The sequence below is a fragment of the Gadus macrocephalus genome, chromosome 1, assembly GCF_031168955.1.
Source record: "Gadus macrocephalus chromosome 1, ASM3116895v1".
NCBI classification, from domain to species: domain Eukaryota; kingdom Metazoa; phylum Chordata; class Actinopteri; order Gadiformes; family Gadidae; genus Gadus; species Gadus macrocephalus.
In genome coordinates, this window is record NC_082382.1 from 22,325,131 (window position 1) to 22,348,242 (window position 23,112).

A 23,112-nucleotide genomic window follows, 5' to 3' on the forward strand; every position below is an offset into this window, starting at 1 on the left:
TTCCAAGAGGCCTAGACTCAGTGAACAGCTTTCTGATGGGCTAGGAGCTCAGAGGAAGGGTCCCTACTCAGAGACACTTGGTAGTAAATACGTGTTTCTCTAGCCTGGCTATTGCCAGACCAAGCTCGATCGTAGATCGCACGTTGGTCTGGGGAAGCTGCTGTCATTTTCTTCTGCACAAGAGGCGTGATCAACGGGCCTAGTTCAAATGACACTGTACGCAATTGGCTGCTTGCCGTCGCTTCCCTGGCGTCATTGTGTTAAACCAGCCAATAGCGCGCCAGGGGGAAAAGCCAGCTTGGTGATTGGCTCCCTCGAAAACGAATCGGAAGCAGACAGAAATGTATTGCTCTTCTCCAGACCCTTCTGCAGGGCGATCTCAAATCGCCGGCAGAATGGGCGGGGCCACCCAGCCTCGTGTTCCCCTCTATCCCCTCATCGCAGTGTTGGTTGGTCATGAATGATCCACTCTGACCCGGATGTAGTTAGCGTTGATGTAGCGCTCCGGTCCCGCCCCCTCTGGTCCCGCCCCCTCTGGTCCCGCCCCCTCTGGTCCCGCCTCTTCCTGTAGGCTCCCGAGGACCACCAGGCTGTCAGGGTCTGGATCAAGGACACGAAGGACAGTAGTAGTACTAGTTGCAGTATGTAGTAGTAAAGGAGCATAATTGTATAGTAGTGTAGTAGTAGTATTATAGCAGTAGTAGTATAGTAGGAGTGGCAGTATAGTAGAAGTATAGTAGTAGCACTAGTTGTAGTAGAAGTATAGCAACATAATAGTATAGTAGTAGTATAGTAGCAGTAGTAGTATAGTAGGAGTGGTATAGTAGTAGTATAGCAGTATAGTAGGAGTGGTATAGTAGTAGTATAGCAGTATAGTAGGATTGGTAGTATAGTAGTACTAGTTGTAGTGGTAGTATAGTAGGAGCGGTATAGTAGTAGTATAGTAGTATTGTAGGATTGGGATAGTAGTAGTATATTAGTATAGTAGGAGTGGTATAGTAGTAGTATAGTAGGAGTGGTAGTATGGTAGTACTAGTTATAGTGGTAGTATAGTGGCATTTTAGGAGTGGTAGTATAGTAGTACTAGTTGTAGTGGTAGTATACTAGTATAGTAGGAGTGGTATGGTAGTAGTATAGTAGTACAATAGGAGTGGTACTCACTAGGTAGGATGGTTTTGTAGCGGTCCTTGATTGCGTGCCCCGGGACGTTAAGTTCTTCAGAGTTCACAAAGTTTGGAGGAATTTTCTGTAGAGAGAACAGGGGGCTCGTAAAAACAACACAGCTACGCCTAACTAAACCACACTTTATTATACTATACGACACTATGCTACACTAAGAACACTATTCACTAATGCATAGCAACCCTAAACTAAACCACACTTTATTATACTATATGACACTATGCTACACTAAGAACACTATTCACTAATGCATAGCAACCCTAAACTAAACCACACTTTATTATACTATATGACACTATGCTACACTAAGAACACTATTCACTAATGCATAGCAACCCTAAACTAAACCACACTTTATTATACTATATGACACTATGCTACACTAAGAACACTATTCACTAATGCATAGCAACCCTAAACTTAACCACGCTTTATTATGCTATACTACACTATACTACACTAAGAATACTACAAGTGTGTGTGTGTGTTTGTTTGTGTGTGTGTGTGTGTGTGTGTGTATGTGTGTGTGTGTGTGTGTGTGTGTGTGTGTGTGTGTGCGTGTGTGTGCGTGTGTGTGTGTATGGCTGCTTGTGTACTTGGTACTCTGTGTTCAGTTTAGTGTGTTTGTGTGTGTGTTTTCATTCAGTGTGTGTGTGTGTGTGTGTGTGTGTGTGTGTGTGTGTGTGTGTGTGTGTTTGTGTGTGTATTATTCAGTGTGTGTGTGTGTGTGTGTGTGTGTGTGTGTGTGTGTGTGTGTGTGTGTGTGTGTGTGTGTGTGTGTGTGTGTGTGTGTGTAGGTGTGTAGGTGTGTGTGTGTGTGTGTGTGTGTGTGTGTGTGTGTGTGTGTGTGTGTGTGTGTGTGTGTGTGTGTGTGTGTGTGTGTAGGTGTGTGTGTGTGCTTGGGGGGGGGGGGGGGGGGGGGGTACCTGGTATTCTGTGTTCAATGTGGTTGTGTCCAGGGCGGCCAGCTGCAGCTCTGTGTGTGTGAGTGGTCGTGAGGCAGTGTGTAAAAGCTGTAGCCACACCTCCTTGGGAGTGGAGACAGAACACACAGGCTCCTCCCCCAAGCTGGTCACATCCAACAGCAGTGACAAGTTGGAGCCCCGCCTACAGATGGACAAAACGGTCTGGTTTGTTGTGGATACACTTTTCATCGTATGTCTGCAATATATCTATAGATATAGACAGATATATAAATATATATATATATATATAAAAACATATATCGATAACTTTAGATCTATGCATCTATATAGCTATAGCTATATAGATATATATACACATAGAATGTATCACATATATATACAGTATATATATATATTTATATATATCTATATCTATATATATAAAGATATAGATATAGATATAGATATATCCATATAGCTATAGCTATATGGATATATCTATATATACTGTATATATGTGTGATACATTCTATGTGTGTGTATTCACGTATCCATTCTCTGGATCTTTATGGATGTTCTCTACCTGTCCAGGAGACGACTCTGAGGTCTGGTCGGAGCACGTGATGGTTGTACCACCTCAGCCGGAGTGCTCATAGTGCGAATGTGCGTGCTTGTGTGTGTGTGTGTGTGTGTGTGTGTGCGTATTTGCATGTGTTTGTGTTTGTGTGTGTGTGTGTTTGTGTCAGAGGTCGGCAGCTATCAGCCACCTGTTCATTAAAAAGATAAAATCATTATAATGGAGTCCATGAGGAAGAAACACTGAGAGGGGAACAGGACTTTGTTGAGATTAACATACCTACATCCCGGGGGGGCTGGAACTCATGCAGGGACTGACAGGTGAGCTCATCCAATAGAGACAGCAGACTGAGCAGGGGCGTGCCAAAGGGATACTTTCACCTGCTGGCCAAGACAGACTGATTCTTAGAGGAAGTTACATCACAGGAAGTCAGCAACAATCCGCTTCCTAAAACATCACGCACACACACACACACAAATGCATTAGCACATCCATAGCATATGACTCTGACTCACAGAGAGAAGCCCCCTCAGACCACCTAACCCCTGAACCTACTGACCCTAACGCTCTCCTTAACCCCACTGACCACCTGACCCCTGAACCTAATGACCCTAACCCTAACCTAGGATTTTTAAACACAATACGAAAAAACTAGAGCATCCGGAACCCTTCCTATAAAACCCTTTAGGAACAAACTAGAGCGTCAGGAACCCTTCCTTTAAAACACTAAGGGAACAAACTAGAGCATCAGGAACCCTTCCTTTAAAACGGAGGAACAAACTAGAGCATCAGGAACCCTTCCTTTAAAACGGAGGAACAAACTAGAGCATCAGGAACCCTTCCTTTAAAACGGAGGAACAAACTAGAGCATCAGGAACCCTTCCTTCCCTTTAAACTAACGGCCATATCTGTTTGGGGGAAATCCAAGATTGGTGGATCAGCCCGTTTGTTCACCTGAAGAGAGGGAATCCTACGCCTCACAACACAGTGAAGCTAAGTGAAGACTTCTCTACTCTACACGCTCACCGTTCCATACTGTAATGCTCATCCTAATAAGTTGATATTGCACTACTGAACCCTCGATTGCCTTCTGATTACCTTTTGATTGTATTTAGATTCAGACCTTCCTTCCTCTGTAGGTCACATGGTGACCCCTGACCCCCATGGCTGTGGACATGGGACCTTCCTTCTGGTTCTCTACCTTTTTGCACTGTCTTAATTTTCCAATGCTCTGGCATAGTGAAAGAAAAAGACAGCAAAAAGAAACAGACAGACACGCAGAGACAGAGGCATAGACACACAGAGACAGAGAGAGGGGTAGAGGCACAGACACACAGAGACAGAGAGAGGGATTGAGGCACAGACACACAGAGACAGAGAGAGGGATAGAGGCACAGACACACAGAGACAGAGAGAGGGATTGAGGCACAGACACACAGAGACAGAGAGAGGGATAGAGGCACAGACACACAGAGACAGAGAGAGGGATAGAGGCAGACACACAGAGACAGAGAGAGGGATAGAGGCACAGACACACAGAGACAGAGAGAGGGATTGAGGCACAGACACACGGAGACAGAAAGAGGGATAGAGGCAGACACACAGAGACAGAGAGAAGCAGAGCGAAAGATGCACAGAGAGATGGATAGGGAGGGAGAGAAAGAAAGCCTGACAGGGAGAGTTAGAGAGAGACAGGAGAAAGAGAAAGAGAAAGAAAGAGAGAGGGGAAGAAGGAGACAGAGAGAGGGTGAGATAAATAGAGACAGATAGAGAGAGAGGGGAGAGAGGCAGAGAGAGAGAGGGGGAGAGAGAGAGAGAACAGGATGCAACAGGTCGGTGGAGGTTCTCCTTCCAGAAGGAGGTCTGCGTGTTGAAACACACCACATCTCCTCAACGTTGATGAACACGTGACATCAACAGCATTACTACCTCTACCGCACACCTGTCTGCTCGTCTGACCTGTCTGTTTCTCACGGTCTGTGGTTGTGTGTGTTTGAAAATTCACATTGTAAGAGTGTGTGTTTGTTAGGAGCATGCAAGTGTTTGAACATGCGAGTGTGTCTGAAAATGTGTGTGTCTTCAGAGTGTGTGTGTTATGAGTGTTTGGGTGTGTCTATGTGTTAGTAGCACGTGTGTGTATGTGTTAGTAGCATGTGTGTGCATGTGTTAGTAGCGCGTGTGTGTATGCGATAGAAGCGTGTGTGTGTGTGTGTGTGTGTGTGTGTGTGTGTGCATGTGTGTTCGGAGTGTTTGTGTGTGTGTATGTGTTTGTTAGGAGTGTTCGTGTGTGTGTTAGGAGTGTGTGTGTGATAGGAGTGTGTTAGGAGTGTGTGTGTGATAAGAGTGTTAGGTGTGCGTGTGTGTGTGTGTGTGTGTTTGTTAGGTGTGTGTGTGTGTGTGTGTCCTCACCTTAGCTCTCCTCTTCTCTGACTTCTCTTCTTGAGTTCGTCTCATATTCTACCCTCTCCACTTCCTCTAATACACCCACTCTCTCTCACTCAACACACACACACACACACATACTAAACACACATGCTCACACTCCTAACGCACGCACACAGAATACACAGACACACAAGCACAGAATGCACACATGCACAAACTCCTAACACACAAACACACACAGAATACACACATGCACACACACTCATAAAACACAGACAACCGCAGAGTATACAGACACACACACATGTAGTGATGTGAACCTTTGAAGGCTATCTGGTCTCTCAAGACACACGCCAGCAGCTACTGCTGGTCATGATGTGTGTGTGTTTGTATGTCTCTGTGTGTTTGTGTGTTAGACTTAGAAATATAGACTTAGATTTGATTTATTGTCATTCAATAAACACACCATCAGTGCACATATTAATCTAAATTTCGCTACCAGAGCGAATGTGAAGACAAACAGACACAAATGCTGACTATTAGTATAGATGTACTTGTACTACTGTGAACTAATGCTATACCTAATGCGACCTGGGGCTGTTAGTATATATTATCTTTAAGGGCATTTAGCAGACGCTTTTATCCAAAGCAACTGCCATAAGTAATAGACAATAGTTTTACAATTGGATGTAAAAGCAATTGTACTACTTTAGTACTACTACTGTATCTACAACATAACCCGAGCTGGAGCTGTTAGTATGTAGCAGTACGTGTACTACTGAAGTAGTAGGTACTAATGCCGTTTCTCCTCATAACCCGAGCTTGGGCTGTTAGTGATACGGCAGCGCTCCCCGCTGGTTGTAGTGAGTACTGCACCCTGATAACTATCTGAGACTCATACGCGTCTACGAAGTAATCAACAGGTGTTACCTGTTGCTGACGTCAGTCTACGCTGGTTTCGCCCTGATCAGAGGAACTAAACTACAACAGACAGAGCAGCTGTACATTAGACCTGCTGAGACTAACTAACTAGTGATTGGTTAGTCCCCCTCCTCCAGGGTGAGTTCCAATACCTGCGGCTGTTAAGAAGAGGACCAGAAGAGGATATCTCTGGTACCAGACACCTGTCGTCCAGCTCTCATCCACACACACACACACACACACACACACACACACACACACACACACACACACACACACACACACACACACACACACACACACACACACACACACACACACACACGGTCCCGGGTCCTTGAATTCATGTCTTCCCCGAGCTCCGGGACGGGGCTCAGGTTCAGTAAAGAGCAGGTAAGAACGCCGATGCTGAGTATGGAAGCTAATTTGTGTTGCGTGATCTTGTCTTGGGAGTGACGTAACCATAGCCAACCGAAATGTCATCCAGAATGTATGGTGGAATACTGATGTTTCAGTGAAGGTGCAGCCGCAGGGGGGTCTCAACGTTGGTCCGGGTGTTCTGTTGGACAGTTAGCTTAGCTGGAGGTCAAGAAGTGGCGATGGACCTCGATGAATCCTCTCTCGAGGCTCATCACGTTCCGGCAGGATCCGGCTCAAATTAACCACTGTCTGTCGTCGTCCCCCTGGTGGACAACACGCATAACCTCTCAACGAACCCTCACCCATAGCTGGAGAGGGTGTGTGTCGTGTGTCATTCGCTGCCGACAGGTTCAGACCTGCTGTTGCAGCATCACTTTGTGTAACCCTTATTGTGTTCACCCCTACACACACACTGCTACTGATGACTCCACGCTTTTCTCTCTCTCTCTCTCTCTCTCTCTCCCTGTCACTCTTTCTCTGTCGGTCTGTCTCTGTCTCTCTGTCTCTACCTGTCTCTCTCTGTCTGTGTGTACTATGGAAGAAATTAACCCTATATTCTATGGCAAATTATGATTATTGTCAGGCATATATTAATGGTGGAAAATAGCTAGTCATCTTTCCCCTATAAATGTGGTCTGATATGAGTTGGGCCTAAAATGCTGATTACACGTGGAGGAAGGGATCAGATTGTACAAAAACGGTACCATAAACACAGGACTTTGACCCAATCAAACATATTTTCCTAAATGTTATCTATATATGGTCTGACATGTTATTTAAGTTTGGAAGAGGACTTAAAAAAGTGAAGATATAAGGAGCAGGACGAGAATCATTCTGCAGTGTGTTGTGCGAACCACGAGAAACATCTGGCAGTGTGTTTTGCGAACCACGAGAAACATCTGGCAGTGTGTTTTGCAAGCCACTCTGCTTTGTTGTCGCCTGTTCGCGGGTTGCAATAAAGTCTCTTATCATACTTGACCTGGAATCCTCGATTCCTCAAGTTCTCTTAGTTTAGTTGAAGTGATAGAACTCGGTTATTTTTTACCACAGTACCTCAGTCTCTCTCTCTCTGTCTGTGTGTTTCGGTCTGTGTCTCTGTCTGATAGTCAGCCACTCTGTATATCCTTCGTTAGGGTCAGATACAACTCTTATTGACTTTGATATTCTGGTCTTTCTCTCCAGTCCTTGGTAGAGGGCTGACGGTGTTGGTCTGAATGGTCTGAGGGCCTTAAAGGCTGACGGTGTTGGTCTGAATAGTCTGAGGGCCTTAAAGGCTGACGGTGTTGGTCTGAATAGTCTGAGGGCCTTAAAGGCTGATGGTGTTGGTCTGAATGGTCTGAGGGCCTTAAAGGCTGACAGTGTTGGTCTGAATAGTCTGAGGGCCTTAAAGGCTGATGGTGTTGGTCTGAATAGTCTGAGGGCCTTAAAGGCTGACGGTGTTGGTCTGAATAGTCTGAGGGCCTTAAAGGCTGATGGTGTTGGTCTGAATAGTCTGAGGGCCTTAAAGGCTGACGGTGTTGGTCTGAATAGTCTGAGGGCCTTAAAGGCTGATGGTGTTGGTCTGAATAGTCTGAGGGCCTTAAAGGCTGACGGTGTTGGTCTGAATAGTCTGAGGGCCTTAAAGGCTGACGTGTTGGTCTGAATAGTCTGAGGGCCTTAAAGGCTGATAGTGTTGGTCTGAATAGTCTGAGGGCCTTAAAGGCTGATGGTGTTGGTCTGACTCAACTGCAGAGGGGGAGTCCTATCCTGGTTTTTGGACAGGGTCAAAGTTAGGGTCAGGGTTAGGATTAGGGTACGGGGCAGCGTCAGGGTCCTGCAGGTGTTGGGTCTAGTACCCTGGTTCTGCTCAGGGTCAGCTAGGCTTTACGTTGAGGCGGCGGGTGTCTGGACCGGAGATGGCTGTGGACTCTGTGTGTTGTTGCACAGGTCTTTCTATTGGGTGCGTTTCGCATTTGGAGAAGGGTTGGTTTGAACCGTTAGAACGTTCTGTCCAAGGCTCTCCATCTTGAATAACTAGTTATTTACGATCTGTCTGACAGAGAGACTTGGAGTAGTCCTGCAGTGACTTCCATTTGATATTTTTGGAGGCAGATGAAGAGGAGCAGTAGTTTCGTTGGTGGTGAATGGATCTCTTTTAGTAGGTGTCACAGTGAGGATGACCCTTCCCTTGGTATTCACATGTCTCTGACTCAAGATAAGGGAGGAAGATGTCTTCACAGAAGTAAGGGGATTCTTAGGGGGGGAGGCAGACCCCAATCAAGTAAACATGCTTTAGTATCTGAATAAACTGAATCAATCTTCTATGTAGTTCTTCCTTTTAGGGACCAGTTAATCCTCTGTCAAGTACGAAATAAGCGTTTCTAATCGGCCTTGGATGTTCCAACCCGTTATTTGTAATGAAGTCAATCAATCAATCCTCAGTATTTATATACCGCTTTCTTTCTCATATGGCTTCCATCCCGAAGGGATAAAAACCGAGCTCAAAGCGGTCTGTACCTGAAAGTGTTAAATATAAAGAAGTTAAATAGTTCGAGTTAAATATTAGAAAAAGCTCTCTCGAAAAGATGTCCTTTTAGTCTACTTTTAAAAAAAAGTCATTGTTGTTGATAATTGTTGTTGGTTGTTGAGCAAGAGGTCTCTGTGTTTCCCTCTCTGTTGTCTCCAGGGTCAGGGCGGGGATGCAGCGGTCGGGTTCCTCCCGGCCTCAGGCTCAGGGAAGAAGAGGAGGAGGCCCAGTAAGAAGACGCTGTGGAAGGGTCTGGCTCTGCTGGGGGGGGCTGCTGCTCTGGCCCTCATCACAGGACTGCTTGTCTGGCACTTCCACCGTAGGTCCCTCCCTCCCTCCCTCCCTCCCTCCCTCCCTCCCTCCCTCAGGATCTCCTCACAACACACAGAGTATATCTAGAGAACATCTAATATATCTGAAGAACATCTAGTATATCTGGAGAACATTAAGAACATCTAGTATATCTGGAGAACATTAAGAACATCTAGTATATCTGGAGCACATTAAGAACATCTAGTACAGGGCTATTCAACCTCCTTAACAAGTGGGCCGAAAAGGAAAACCACTGGGAGTTCATGGGCCACACGGAGTAAAACTACGTGAATAAATCGCTACAAATAAATCATACTTAAAGTAGTGTTAACTTAATATATATAATACTACTACATGGAATAAACTTGTTAGACGCATTCCTTCCTTCTTGACTTTTAATCGTATCATTATAAAAGATTTTGTTCTCACATATTTTGGACACGTATTTAGAATTCAACAATGTTGTTTGAATCATCACAAAACAGAACTACTGTACATATGAGACATTTTGAGCCAGTGAGTCAGTGAGAAAGATTGCACGGCCTTGTTTGCCTAGTTTGGCTCATCCTGAGACACTCATGCAGCTTCTCATAGGTCATGGAGCAACGTGCCCTTGTTCTGATGGCATTCATATGAGAAAAGCTAGACTCACACGTATCGGTTGAGCCAAACATTGTCAGAATAAGTGATGCCAGTTCCTGATTGTGGGGTACTGATACTGGCTAGTATCACCGGCTACACACAGAAACCTGATTTACATGCAACTATGTTTCTCCTTTATTTTATTTATTTTTTGCATGCAACCTCTTGCGGGCCAGAAAAAAAGTAACAGGGGCCGCATTTGGCCCACGGGCCGCTAGTTGTATATCTGGAGCACATTAAGAACATCTAGTATATCTGGAGAACATCGAGCATATCTGGAGCACATAAAGAACATCTAGTATATCTGGAGAACATTAAGAACATCTAGTATATCTGGAGAACATTAAGAACATCTAGCATATCTGGAGCACATAAAGAACATCTAGTATATCTGGAGAACATTAAGAACATCTAGTATATCTGGAGAACATCTAGCATATCTGGAGAACATCTAGAATATATACTATTACTATACTACTACTATGGTACTAACCCCCTCCTTTGTTCAGTGCGTGAAGACCAGAAGGTCCAGAAGACCTACACGGGGGAGATGGGCATCTCAGACCAGCAGTTTGCGGAGGCCTACGAAGACCCCAGCAGCGAGGAGTACAAGCACCTCGCTGGGCTGGTCAACAGCCAGGTCTCAACACACACATGTCAACTATGTTACTAATAACATCCCATCATAACATGACATCATTATGTTATGTGTCATAAGGTTAGGTTAGTGATAACCTATCTTCAGTCCTAAGGTTAGGTTAGTAATAACATATCATCAGTCCTAAGGTTAGGTTAGTAATAACAGACCAGTCTTAAGGTTAGGTTAGTAATAACATATCATCAGTCCTAAGGTGAGGCTAGTAATAACATATCATCAGTCCTAAGGTTAGGTTAGTAATAACAGACCAGTCCTAAGGTTAGGTTAGTAATAACATATCATCAGTCCTAAGGTGAGGCTAGTAATAACATATCATCAGTCCTAAGGTGAGGCTAGTAATAACATATCATCAGTCCTAAGGTGAGGCTAGTAATAACATATCATCAGTCCTAAGGTTAGGTTAGTAATAACATATCATCAGTCCTAAGGTGAGGCTAGTAATAACATATCATCAGTCCTAAGGTTAGGTTAGTAATAACATATCATCAGTCCTCAGGTGAGGTTAGTAATAACATACCAGTGCTAAGGTTAGGTTAGTAATAACATATCATCAGTCCTAAGGTTAGGTTAGTAATAACATACCAGTGCTAAGGTTAGGTTAGTAATAACATATCATCAGTCCTAAGTTTAGGTTAGTAATAACATATCATCAGTCCTCAGGTGAGGCTAGTAATAACATATCATCAGTCCTAAGGTTAGGCTAGTAATAACATATCATCAGTCCTAAGGTTAGGTTAGTAATAACATATCATCAGTCCTAAGGTTAGGCTAGTAATAACATATCCTCAGTCCTAAAGCTAGCTTAGTAATGACTTCTGCATGTTTCAGTTGAAGGTGATGTACTCCAAGAACTCGGTGCTGTCCAAGTACTTCCAGGAGTCTACGGTCGAGGCCTTCAGGTGGGTTCTCCTCCCACAGCTTCTTGTTGAGAACATGTTGGGTGTGAACCCGTGTGGGCCCTGGTTCTGACGGGGCCTTGGTGTGTGACGTAGGGGCCCTGGTTCTGACGGGGCCTTGGTTTATGTTGGGGCCCTTGTTGACCTGTGTGGGCCCTGGTTCTGACGGGGCCTTGGTGTGTGACGTAGGGGCCCTGGTTCTGACGGGGCCTTGGTTTATGTTGGGGCCCTTGTTGACCTGTGTGGGCCCTGGTTCTGGTGGGGCCTTGGTGTGTGTAGGGGCCCTGGTTCTGACGGGGCCTTGGTTTATGTTGGGGCCCTTGTTGACCTGTGTGGGCCCTGGTTCTGACGGGGCCTTGGTGTGTGTAGGGGCCCTGGTTCTGGCGGGGCCTTGGTTTATGTTGGGACCCTTGTTGACCTGTGGGCCCTGGTTCTGACGGGGCCTTGGTGTGTGACGTAGGGGCCCTGGTTCTGACGGGGCCTTGGTTTATGTTTGGGCCCTTGTTGACCTGTGTGGGCCCTGGTTCTGGTGGGGCCTTGGTGTGTGTTGGAGCCCCTCTGGACCCGTGCGGGCCCTTGTTCTGATTGGGGCGTTGCTGTGTGTTGGGGCCCTTGTTGACCTGTGTGGGCCCTGGTTCTCGTGGGGCCTTGGTGTGTGTCGGGGCCCTTGAGCTTGGTAGTGGTGACCCAAACCAACGGCCCGCGGCCCCATTTTGTGGGGCCGGCGTGGGGCTGAGCCTTACCTTACCGCGTGTCCTGCTGCAGTGAAGGGGAGGACGGCATCGTGGCCTACTACCAGTCAGAGTTCAGCCTCCCGGAGCCCCGCCTCTCCTCCCTGGACCAGGCCCTGAAGTCTCTGGAGGAGCCGGAGGGTCAGCAGGTCCGCCAGGGCCGCCTGCTGCTGAGACCCATCAACACCCTGAACGTCCACCGCATGGTGACTGGAGGTACACCCAGCCAGAGACCCCCAAACGACCCCCCAGAGACCGCAGGAGAGCACCAGTAGACCCTCAATAGACCACCATTAGACCACCAATAGACCACCAATAGACCACCAGTAGACCCTCAATAGACCACCAATAGACCCTGAGTAGACCACCAATAGACCACCAGTAGACCATCAAAAGACCATCATTAGACCCCCAGTAGACGATCAGCGATGTCTGTGTTTTTAATGACATGAAGCATGGTAAGTCTCCAGCGTCCAGACCCAGAAGTCTGGAGGTAATTTCCCCCCTGGTAATCAATTTCTGTGTGTTATAGCCCTGGATCCACGCATGACAAAGCCCAAGTTCATCAGTAAGTAATAGTTCCTCACAACATATTCAAAGCCACACCTGTGGCCTCTCAGAAGTGCTGACGTTGACTCTTCTCCTGGCTCAGAGAGGAAGTCCACCTCGCTCCACGTCGAGAAGAAGGGCGAGCTGCGGTCTCCGGGGTTCCCCGACTCCTTGTACAACCCCAGCACCTTCCTGCAGTGGAAGCTAAGGGCTCAGCCTCATCACAGGGTGCGCCTGGAGTTCCACAGCCTCGCCATGGAGGAGGACTGCCAGAAGGACTTCATCAAACTCTACGACTCCCTGGTCCCCATCGAGCACCTGGTCCTGGCAGAGTCAGTCTGCACACACCCCGAGACCTAGATACAGACATAGATCTATGATCAGGATGGAGACCTCAACATAGATCTATGGTCAGGATGGAGACCTCAACATAGATCTATGATCAGGATGGAGACCTCAACATAGATCTAGGTTCAGGATAGAGACCTCAACATAGATCTAGGATCAGGATGGAGACCTCAACATAGATCTAGGTTCAGGATAGAGACCTCAACATAGATCTAGGATCAGGATGGAGACCTCAACATAGATCTAGGTTCAGGATAGAGACCTCAACATAGATCTATGATCAGGATGGAGACCTCAACATAGATCTATGATCAGGATGGAGACCTCAACATAGATCTATGATCAGGATGGAGACCTCAACATAGATCTAGGTTCAGGATGGAGACCTCAACATAGATCTAGGATCAGGATGGAGACCTCAACATAGATCAATGTTCAGGATGGAGACCTCAACATAGATCAATGTTGCAGGATGGAAACCTCATCATGGATATATGTTATGGAGACAGACGGATCAAATAACTTTTCATTATTTTCATTCATCCAATCATATTCATAACTCATCAATTGTATATCAAGTATAAGTACATGAGAGGTGATGGGGCTGTTTCTCCTTCCAGGAAGTGCGGAAACGTCCACCAGCCCATGGTCTTTCTTTCTTCTGAGAATGTGATGCTGCTCACCATGGTAACCAGCAAAGAGAATAACTTCCGAGGCTTCAGAGCCACCTACTCCCAGATCCCTCTTAACACCAGTAAGAACACCGTACCCCCAGGCACCACATCCAGCTACATGAGACTAGCTAGCTTACTGGCTAGCTGATCGGCGTGTGGAGCTAACAGCTTGTTGTTGTCCTGTAGCGTGTGGAGCTAACAGCTTGTTGCGGTCCTGTAGCATGTGGAGCAAACAGCTTGTTGTTGTCCTGTAACGTGTGGAGCTAACGGCTTGTTGTTGTCCTGTAGCGTGTGGAGCTAACAGCTTGTTGTTGTCCTGTAGCGTGTGCGGCTAACAGCTTGTTCTGGTCCTTGTAGCATGTGGGGGTCAGCTGACTGGTCCCTCAGGGGTCATCACCTCACCCTTCTTCCCGGCATTCTACCCTCCTAAGACAACATGCGTGTGGAACATTCAGGTCAGTCCTCCCCCCTGGTCTAGGTCTGTTCCTGGACCAGTCTAGTCTAGTCTGGTCTGATCTGGTCTGGTCTAGTCTGGTCTGGTCTGTTCTAGTCATGATCCAGTACTAGTCCTGGTCTGCTGGTCCAGTACTAGTCCTGGTCTGCTGGTCCAGTACTAGTCCTGGTCCTGGTCTGAGCTGGTTTAGTCCTAGGTCTGGTCTGATCCAGGATCCTTTCTACAATTTGATTCTGTTTGTTTAAACCTAGATCATATCTCTCCCCTCCCTCCCTCCCTCCCTCCAGGTCCCCCAAGGCCACTTTATCAAACTCCAGTTCACTGACTTCTCTCTGGCAGACCCGGCAGAGGGCAAAGCGGGGTGTACCAAGGATTATGTAGAGGTCAACGACCAAAGGTCTGTCTCTGATCATTCTGTCTCTCCTCTGTCATCCCTCCATCATTCTGTCTCTCCTCCGTCATCCCTCCATCATTCTGTCTCTCCTCTGTCATCCCTCCATCATTCTGTCTCTCCTCCGTCATCCCTCCATCATTCTGTCTCTCCTCTGTCATCCCTCCATCATTCTGTCTCTCCTCCGTCATCCCTCCATCATTCTGTCTCTCCTCCGTCATCCCTCCATCATTCTGTCTCTCCTCCGTCATCCCTCCATCATTCTGTCTCTCCTCCGTCATCCCTCCATCATTCTGTCTCTCCTCCGTCATCCCTCCATCATTCTGTCTCTTCTCTATCATCCCTCCATCAACTCTCTGACCTTTTTTTACGGAGTGTTTTGAATCTCTTCAGACCGTGATTTGAAAACAGTTGTGTGAGATACAGGGACAAACTAGAAAAACTGGCTGACGACAGCATGTAATGTAGACCAGCTCGCATTGGTTCGCTCAGACGTCACGCTCAACCAAAAGAGAGCGAGGGGAAATTATAAAGGTTGGAGGAAGTGAATATGATACTGACATTGATAACATTCTATCTGAACATGAATCCTCTCCCGGAAGGCTCTGTGGAAGGAAAGGCAGCAGCGTCATCACCGTAGAAAGCACCAAGTTGGCCGTCAGGTTCCAGTCCGACGACTCCAACGTGGATTCTGGATTCGCGGCCCAATACGAAGCCTTCGTCCCTGCTAACCGTGAGCCTCTCGCTGCACATGATGATGAACACATCGATTGCAAAAAACACTTGAATGAGCTCCACACGCCTACTCACTCACACTGTGTTGTGCCGTTTCCGTGGTGTTACCCAGCATGCCCTGGGCGTTTCCACTGCGACAACCACCAGTGTGTGAACCTCACTCTGCAATGTGACGGCTGGGAGGACTGTGCGGACCGCAGCGACGAGAACAACTGCAGTACGTCCACCGGATCAGGACTTATGGCTCCCGTTGTACGACTGGGGATGGAGTGAGTGTGGAGAGTGAGGTGGTGCAGGGGTCTGAAGGAGTGAGGCGGTGTAGGGGTCTGAAGGAGTGAGTGTGTGGAGACTTAGAGTGAGGCGGTGTAGGGGCATGAAGGAGTGAGGCGGTGTAGGGGCATGAAGGAGTGAGGCGGTGTAGGGGCATGAAGGAGTGAGGCGATGCAGGGGTCTGAAGGAGTGAGGCGGTGTAGGGGTGTGAAGGAGTGAGTGTGTGGAGAGTGAGGCGGTGTAGGGGTGTGAAGGAGTGAGTGTGTGGAGAGTGAGGCGGTGTAGGGGTGTGAAGGAGTGAGTGTGTGGAGAGTGAGGTGGTGTAGGGGTGTGAAGGAGTGAGTGTGTGGAGAGTGAGGTGGTGTAGGGGTGTGAAGGAGTGAGTGTGTGGAGAGTGAGGCAGTGTAGGGGTGTGAAGGAGTGAGTGTGTGGAGAGTGAGGTGGTGTAGGGGTGTGAAGGAGTGAGTGTGTGGAGAGTGAGGTGGTGTAGGGGTCTGAAGGAATGAGGCGGTGTAGGGGTGGAGGAGTGAGTGTGTGGAGAGTGAGGTAGTGTAGGGGTCTGAAGGAGTGAGGCGGTACAGGGGTGTGAAGGAGTGAGGCGGTGCAGGGGTCTGAAGGAGTGAGGCGGTGCAGGGGTGTGAAGGAGTGAGGCGGTGCAGGGGTCTGAAGGAGTGAGGCGGTGCAGGGGTGTGAAGGAGTGAGGCGGTGCAGGGGTGTGAAGGAGTGAGGTGGTGCAGGGGTCTGAAGGAGTGAGGCGGTGCAGGGGTGTGAAGGAGTGAGGCGGTGAGGGGTCTGAAGGAGTGAGGCGGTGCAGGGGTGTGAAGGAGTGAGGCGGTGCAGGGGTGTGAAGGAGTGAGGCGGTGAGGGGTCTGAAGGAGTGAGGCGGTGTAGGGGTCTGAAGGAGTGAGTGTGTGGAGAGTGAGGAGTTGTACGGGTGTGATGGAGCGTGTGTGTGTGTTTATGTGTGATGGAGCAGGGGTATGATGAAGAATGTGTGTGTGTGTGTGTGTGTTTAGCCTGCCAGGAGAGCCAGTTCCTCTGTGGTAACGGGAGGTGTAAGCCCAGCTTCTGGAGGTGTGACGGAGTGGACGACTGTGAAGACGGCTCTGACGAGGAGCACTGTGGTAGGTCGGCAGGGCTGTCCGTCAAACCCGCTCACAGGATTGGTCAGATTAAAACATGATCAAATATAGACTTACACACACTTATCATAGACTTATTCACTTACCATAGACTCATAAACACACTCATCATAGACTTATACACACTTATCATACAATGATAGACACACTTATCACAGACTTATAAACACTCGCTCGCTCTGCTGTAAACAAGTTGTGTTTGTTTCAACTGAAGCAGAGACTTAGGGTGTGTTGGTTTGGAATGCAGGAGGGAGTTACGGAATGTTGGTTTGGAATGCAGGGGACAGTTAATGAATATTGGTTTGGAATGCAGGGGAGAGTTACAGTTTGTTGGTTTGGAATGCAGGGGAGAGTTACGGTTGGTTTCGTCTGCAGGGCAGTGCAGTGCAGGACAGTTCCGTTGTCATAACGACCGCTGCATCCCAGACAACCAGACGTGTGACGGGATGGACGACTGCTCGGATGGGTCGGACGAGGCCCAGTGTAAGAAGGGTATGTCTCTCAGTGCTGTCGTGTAACAGTGTATAAAGTGTTGCCCATGTGTGTGTGTGTGTGTGTGTATAAAGTGTTGCCCGTGTGTGTGTGTGTGTGTAACAGTGTATAAAGTGTTGCCCGTGTGTGTGTGTGTGTGTGTATAAAGTGTTGCCCGTGTGTGTGTGTGTAACAGTGTATAAAGTGTTGCCCGTGTGTGTGTGTGTGTATAAAGTGTTGCCCGTGTGTGTGTGTAACAGTGTATAAAGTGTTGCCTGTGTGTGTGTGTGTGTGTGTGTGTGTGTATAAAGTGTTGCCCGTGTGTGTGTGTGTGTAACAGTGTATAAAGTGTTGCCCATGTGTGTGTGTGTGTGTGTGCATGTAACAGTATATAAAGGGTTGCCCATGTGTGTGGGTGTGTGTGTGTGTATGTGTGTGTAACAGTGTATAAAGTGTTGATCGTGTGTGTGTGTGTGTGTGTGTGTGTCTCAGTGTATAACATGGTGTGTGTGTGTGTGTGTGTGTGTGTGTGTGTGTGTGTGTGTGTGTGTGTGTGTGTGTGTGTGTGTGTGTGTGTGTGTGTGTGTGTGTGTGTGTGTGTGTGTGTGTGTGTGTGTGTGTGTAGGGGTGGAGGCCAAGTGCTCAGCTCAGACCTACCGCTGCAGCTCTGGGGTGTGCATCAGTAAGGTGAACCCCGAGTGTGACGGAGAAGCAGACTGTCAGGACGCCTCTGATGAAGCAAACTGTGGTGTGTGAACCCTAACTACCTCATAGCTAACACACTCTAGCTATCACGCTAACTACCTCATAGCTAACACACTCTAGCTATCACGCTAACTACCTCATAGCTACCACACTCTACCTATCACGCTAACTACCTTACAGCTACCACACTCTAGCTATCACACAGCTCACACTATCATCACTATCACATCATACTGTTGTACTTTGTCTATGTGTATTTTAGTGTGTGTGTGTGTGTGTGTGTGTGTGTGTGTGTGTGTGTGTGTGTGTGTGTGTGTGTGTGTGTGTGTGTGTGTGTGTGTGTGTGTGTGTGTGTGTGTGTGTGTGTGTGTGTATGTCTGTGTGTATTCTGTGTGTGTGTGTGCAGAGTGTGGGACCCGTCCCTTCAAGAGCTCGGCCGTGGTCGGGGGGGAGATCTCTCAGGTGGGGGAGTGGCCCTGGCAGGTGAGCCTCCACGTCCGCGGCATGGGTCACGTGTGTGGGGCCTCCGTCCTGAACGGCGGCTGGCTGCTCACCGCCGCGCACTGTGTCCAAGACGACGACAACACCAGGTACACGCACGCACGCACGCACACACACTCTAGTTGAAATATAATAACATGTTATCATGTATAACTCTAGTTATAATAACATGTTATCATGTATAACTCTAGTTGTAATATAATGACATGTTATCATGTATAACTCTAGTTGTAATATAATAACATGTTACCATGTATAATAACATGTTATCATGTATAACTCTAGTTGTAATATAATAACATGTTACCATGTGTAACTCTAGTTATAATATGATAACATGTTATCATGTATAACTATAGTTGTAATATAATAACATGTTATCATTTATAGCTCTAGTTATAATAGAATAACATGTTATCACGTATAACTCTAGTTATAATATAATAAAATGTTATCATGTATAACTTTAGTCATAACATGTTATCCTGTATAATAACATTTTATCATGTATAACTCTAGTTATAACATGTTATCATGTATAATAACATTTGATCATGTATAACTCTAGTTATAACATGTTATCATGTATAATAACATTTGATCATGTATAACTCTAGTTGTAATTTGAGTAACACGTTATCATGCATAATAACATGTTGTCATGTATAACTCTAGTTATAATAACATGTTATCATGTATACTAACATGTTATCACATATGACTGTAGTTATAATATAATCACATGTTATCAAGTATAATAACATGTTGTCCCGTGTAACTAGTTCTACATAATGAAGACCATGTTGTGGTCCGGCCCTCAGGTTCTCCAGGGTGGACCTCTGGGAGGCCATGCTGGGTCTCCACATCCAGGGCCATGACAGCGAGTGGACGGTGAGGAGGCACCTGAAGAGGATCATCCCCCACCCGAGCTTCGACCCCAAGACCTACGCCAACGACCTCGCCCTGATGGAACTGCAGGAGCCCGTCGCCCTCAACCAGAACATCTGGCCCATCTGCCTGCCCAGCCCCGCCCACCAGTTCCATGCCGGGGAGTCGGCCTGGATCACCGGCTGGGGAACCACCAGGGAGGGAGGTAGGTCGCTCACAGCTCCTCTGTGTTAAGGGGCGTTGCTGGCACACAGTCGTACAAAGGGGATTGAACCGAGAACCTTTGAACTGGGAATGACAAACTAACCCCTACACAATCCGGCTGTACATGTGTTCATGCACTATAGGAGTGTTTATTGAGTGTTAACGTCAGCGTGTTTAAAATTAGCATGTTTAAGTCAGTGTGTATAAATTTGCATGTTTTGGTCGGCCTGTGAAAGTTAGTTTAAGTTAGCATGTTTACGTAAGCGTGTTTAAATTAGCCTGTTTACGTGAGCGTGTATAAGTTAGCAAGTTTATGTTAGCGTTTTAACATCGCCCTGTTTATGTTATAAGGTGTACATCAATGTGTTTACCTTAGCCTGTTAACGTCAACATGTTTACGTCCCCATGTTTATGACACTGTGTGGATGTTAGCTTTTTAACGTAAGCGTGTGCCATATGCTGTGCTGCAGGTTTTAAAGCGGCCATCTTGCAGAAGGCGGAAGTTCGCGTGGTGAACCAAACGGTTTGCAATACTCTGATGGAGGGCCAGATCACAGACGGTATGCTGTGTGCCGGCTTCCTGAAGGGAGGCGTGGACGCCTGTCAGGTACACCAGCCAATCACAGACTAGATAAAACATAAACCAGCCAATCACAGACTAGATAAAACATAAACCAGCCAATCAGACTAGATTAAACATAAACCAGCCAATCACAGATTAGATAAAATGTAACGCAGCCAATCACAGATTGGATTAAACATAAAACAGCCAATCACAGATAAAATGAAGCATAAACCAGCCAATCACAGATAAAATGAAGCATAAACCAGCCAATCACAGATTAGATTAAACATAAATCAGCTAATCACAAATTATATAAACATAAACCCATCATATTAGGTTAAACATACACTAATCATATTTGATTAAACACACACCAATCATATTAGATTAAACATACACTAATCATATTAGATTAAACATACACCAATCATATTAGATTAAACATACACCAATCATATCAGATAAACATACACCAATCATATTAGATAAACATACACCCAAAATATTATCTTAGATTAGATCATATGACATTTATGTGAGATTGGATTTGAATAAACTACTTTATATACGAAACAAATCAACCAGGAAGTTACTTTCTTCTGTTTTACCAGTATCACCATCTTCTGGTTATGATGAACAGTCTCTAGCCTGACCTTTAACCTCTGACCCCTCAGGGTGACTCTGGCGGGCCCCTGTCCATCACGGCGGCGGCGGGTGGGCGTGTCTTCCAGGCGGGCGTGGTCAGCTGGGGAGACGGCTGCGCCCGTAAGAACCGGCCCGGCGTGTACGCACGCGTCACGCATCACCGCGCCTGGATCAAGGAGCACACGGGCCTGTAGCCCGCGGACTGCCCCCCCCCCCCCCCCGGCCCGGCCTCCAGGACACTCACCTCTGGACCCGCTGAGGGCAGAGGGTCTGTTCAGGAACCTGACATCTCACGACTATGGAACGCCGATTTGACATAAATTCGCTAGACTGGATATGTGTTGCAGGTATCTGCAATTCAGTTTCGCCTAGTCAAAGCTAACATTTCGGATATCCGCAACTACATTCCTCCTATCCACAATTGTCATTTCAGATATCCACAAAGACATTCCTCCGAGGAGAAATGACGTCATTTTCGCCATTCATGTCTAAGGGGTTGCTCATTGCAGATATCTACAATTCAGTTGCGGATATCCACTTTGTGAATTACGGATATCTGCAACTGAATTGTAGATATCTGTAATTCCAGTTTGAGATATCTACAATTTGATTCTGACTAGTCATAATTCCAGTTCAAGATATCTTTAATTCACCTCAATTCAAGATATCTACATGTACCTTTTCAGATATCTTTAATTAAGTTTTGACTAGGCGAAATGACGTTGTAGATAACTCTAACTGGAGTTACGACTAGTCAAAATGAAGTTGTAGATATCTCTAACTGGAGTTACGACTAGTCAAAATGAAGTTGTAGATATCTCTAACTGGAGTTACGACTAGTCAAAATGACGTTGTAGATATCTCAAACTGGAGTTAGGGATGGTCATAATTTAATTGTAGATATCTATTATCATGTTATAGATATCTTGAAAGGAATTTTGATTAGAGCTATCTAAAATTGTAGATATCTGTAACTTTCATTCCACCTAGTCAAAATCGAATTACAGATATCTTGAATTTGAGTTTTGACTAGGCATTTGACGTTACAGATATCTTGAATTAAAATTCCAACTATTCAAAATGTAATTACGCCTAGTCAGAAAGAAGTTGTTGATATCTACAATGTTGATTCCGGATAGTCAAACTTAGTTAATAAATGACAATTCGGCTTGCCATACACGACTGGGATGTGGCTTTACAAGGCGGCGGTGGTTAACGGGTCTTTACGTTGGCATGGTGATGACCGTGGCGATGTGTGCAGACTGCTGGGCGGGGTGTTGGAACACTTCTCAGTACTGATAGCGGACATCAGGGTCCTCAGAACAGATCTACTGCTACTGTCACAGACCTAGGGCAAGCTAACGGCTAGCTAGCCCCTCAGCCTCCAGGTCACATGGTCCAGGTGGCCTGAAGAAAGCCGGAGAAGGAGATAGTGAGACTATCTTTTATGGAGCATTCATATTTAAAATACTGGGAAACACTGTGGTTATTACACTATTCTGTTTTGGTTTGTGCTGCGGAAATGGTTTTGGGTTACTTGTGTTTAATTTATGCAGATTATATTTTATATTTGAATATATTTTTCTATAAATGTTTACTGATTACTGAGTATTATGTCTGAAAATGTGCTGATATGCTAGGTTATTCCATGAGTGTTTTCTATAAATACTGATGAAGGACAATGGGTTGAGGTAAAGTCTCCCAGGTAAAACATCGCTTTCCTCACTCTCACTTTACAGAGAGGAGGACCTAAGTGAAGACATGCAGGGTGTTGGCAGGCTTCTTATTACAATTGTTTTGGGGCTTTGGAAAATAAAGATGTTTTATATGAGTACTCTGTTGGATTGTAACTGCAGTATTAATCCCTTGTAACTACATTTAGCATGGTAGTATCTAGAAGTGAACTAAACACATGATAGTGTTTAGAAGTGAACTAAACACATGATAGTGTCTAGAGGTGAACTAAACATGATAGTGTCTAGAGGTGAACTAAACATGATAGTGTCTAGAGGTGAACTAAACATGAGTGTCTACAGGTGAACTAAACATGATAGTGTCTACAGGTGAACTAAGCATGATAGTGTCTACAGGTGAACTAAACAGGAGTGTCTAGAGGTGAACTAAACACAATAGTGTCTAGAGGTGAACTAAACATGATAGTGTCTAGAGGTGAACTAATGATAGTTTCTAGAGGTGAACTAAACATGATAGTGTCTAGAGGTGAACTAAACATGATAGTGTCTAGAGAAGGGGTTAACAAAGTTTTGACAGCTGAGGGCCAATTTAGGAACCCAAAATTTGACTGAGGGCCGCCAAAGGAAAAAAAATAGGCGGGAAACGCCGTCAGCATCCCAGTGGTGAAAAACATTGCACCGTGGACCTCTGGGAGTGAGGTCAAGTGAGGTCTAAATCACGAAACTGAGGTTCAAAGTAAT

General features: G+C 46.2%; 2 protein-coding genes across 2 annotated transcripts in view; one reads left to right on the forward strand and one right to left on the reverse strand.

Moving 5' to 3' along the window:
- Positions 1-5,348, reverse strand: part of LOC132458553 (tyrosine-protein phosphatase non-receptor type 7-like) — an 8,740-nt gene extending 3,392 nt beyond the window's left edge. Inside the window, 6 exon segments of the mRNA XM_060052943.1 lie at positions 476-600; positions 1,162-1,246; positions 2,109-2,289; positions 2,671-2,854; positions 2,944-3,111; positions 5,074-5,348. Coding sequence (XP_059908926.1) covers positions 476-600; positions 1,162-1,246; positions 2,109-2,289; positions 2,671-2,798 — 519 coding nt within the window. The 5' untranslated portion in view covers positions 2,799-2,854; positions 2,944-3,111; positions 5,074-5,348.
- Positions 5,349-5,928: 580 nt separating this feature from the next.
- On the forward strand, positions 5,929-22,516 carry LOC132458537 (suppressor of tumorigenicity 14 protein homolog). Its single transcript, XM_060052942.1, has 19 exons — positions 5,929-6,363; positions 9,062-9,215; positions 10,360-10,490; positions 11,337-11,407; positions 12,170-12,351; positions 12,668-12,703; positions 12,788-13,016; positions 13,653-13,786; positions 14,064-14,161; positions 14,448-14,557; positions 15,154-15,284; positions 15,399-15,503; positions 16,573-16,680; positions 17,074-17,190; positions 17,795-17,917; positions 18,281-18,464; positions 19,197-19,468; positions 19,938-20,074; positions 20,707-22,516. Exons 1-19 carry the CDS (start codon positions 6,316-6,318, stop codon positions 20,869-20,871), a joined length of 2,535 nt encoding a protein of 844 aa, XP_059908925.1. The 5' UTR covers positions 5,929-6,315; the 3' UTR covers positions 20,872-22,516.
- Positions 22,517-23,112: the final 596 nt, after the last annotated feature.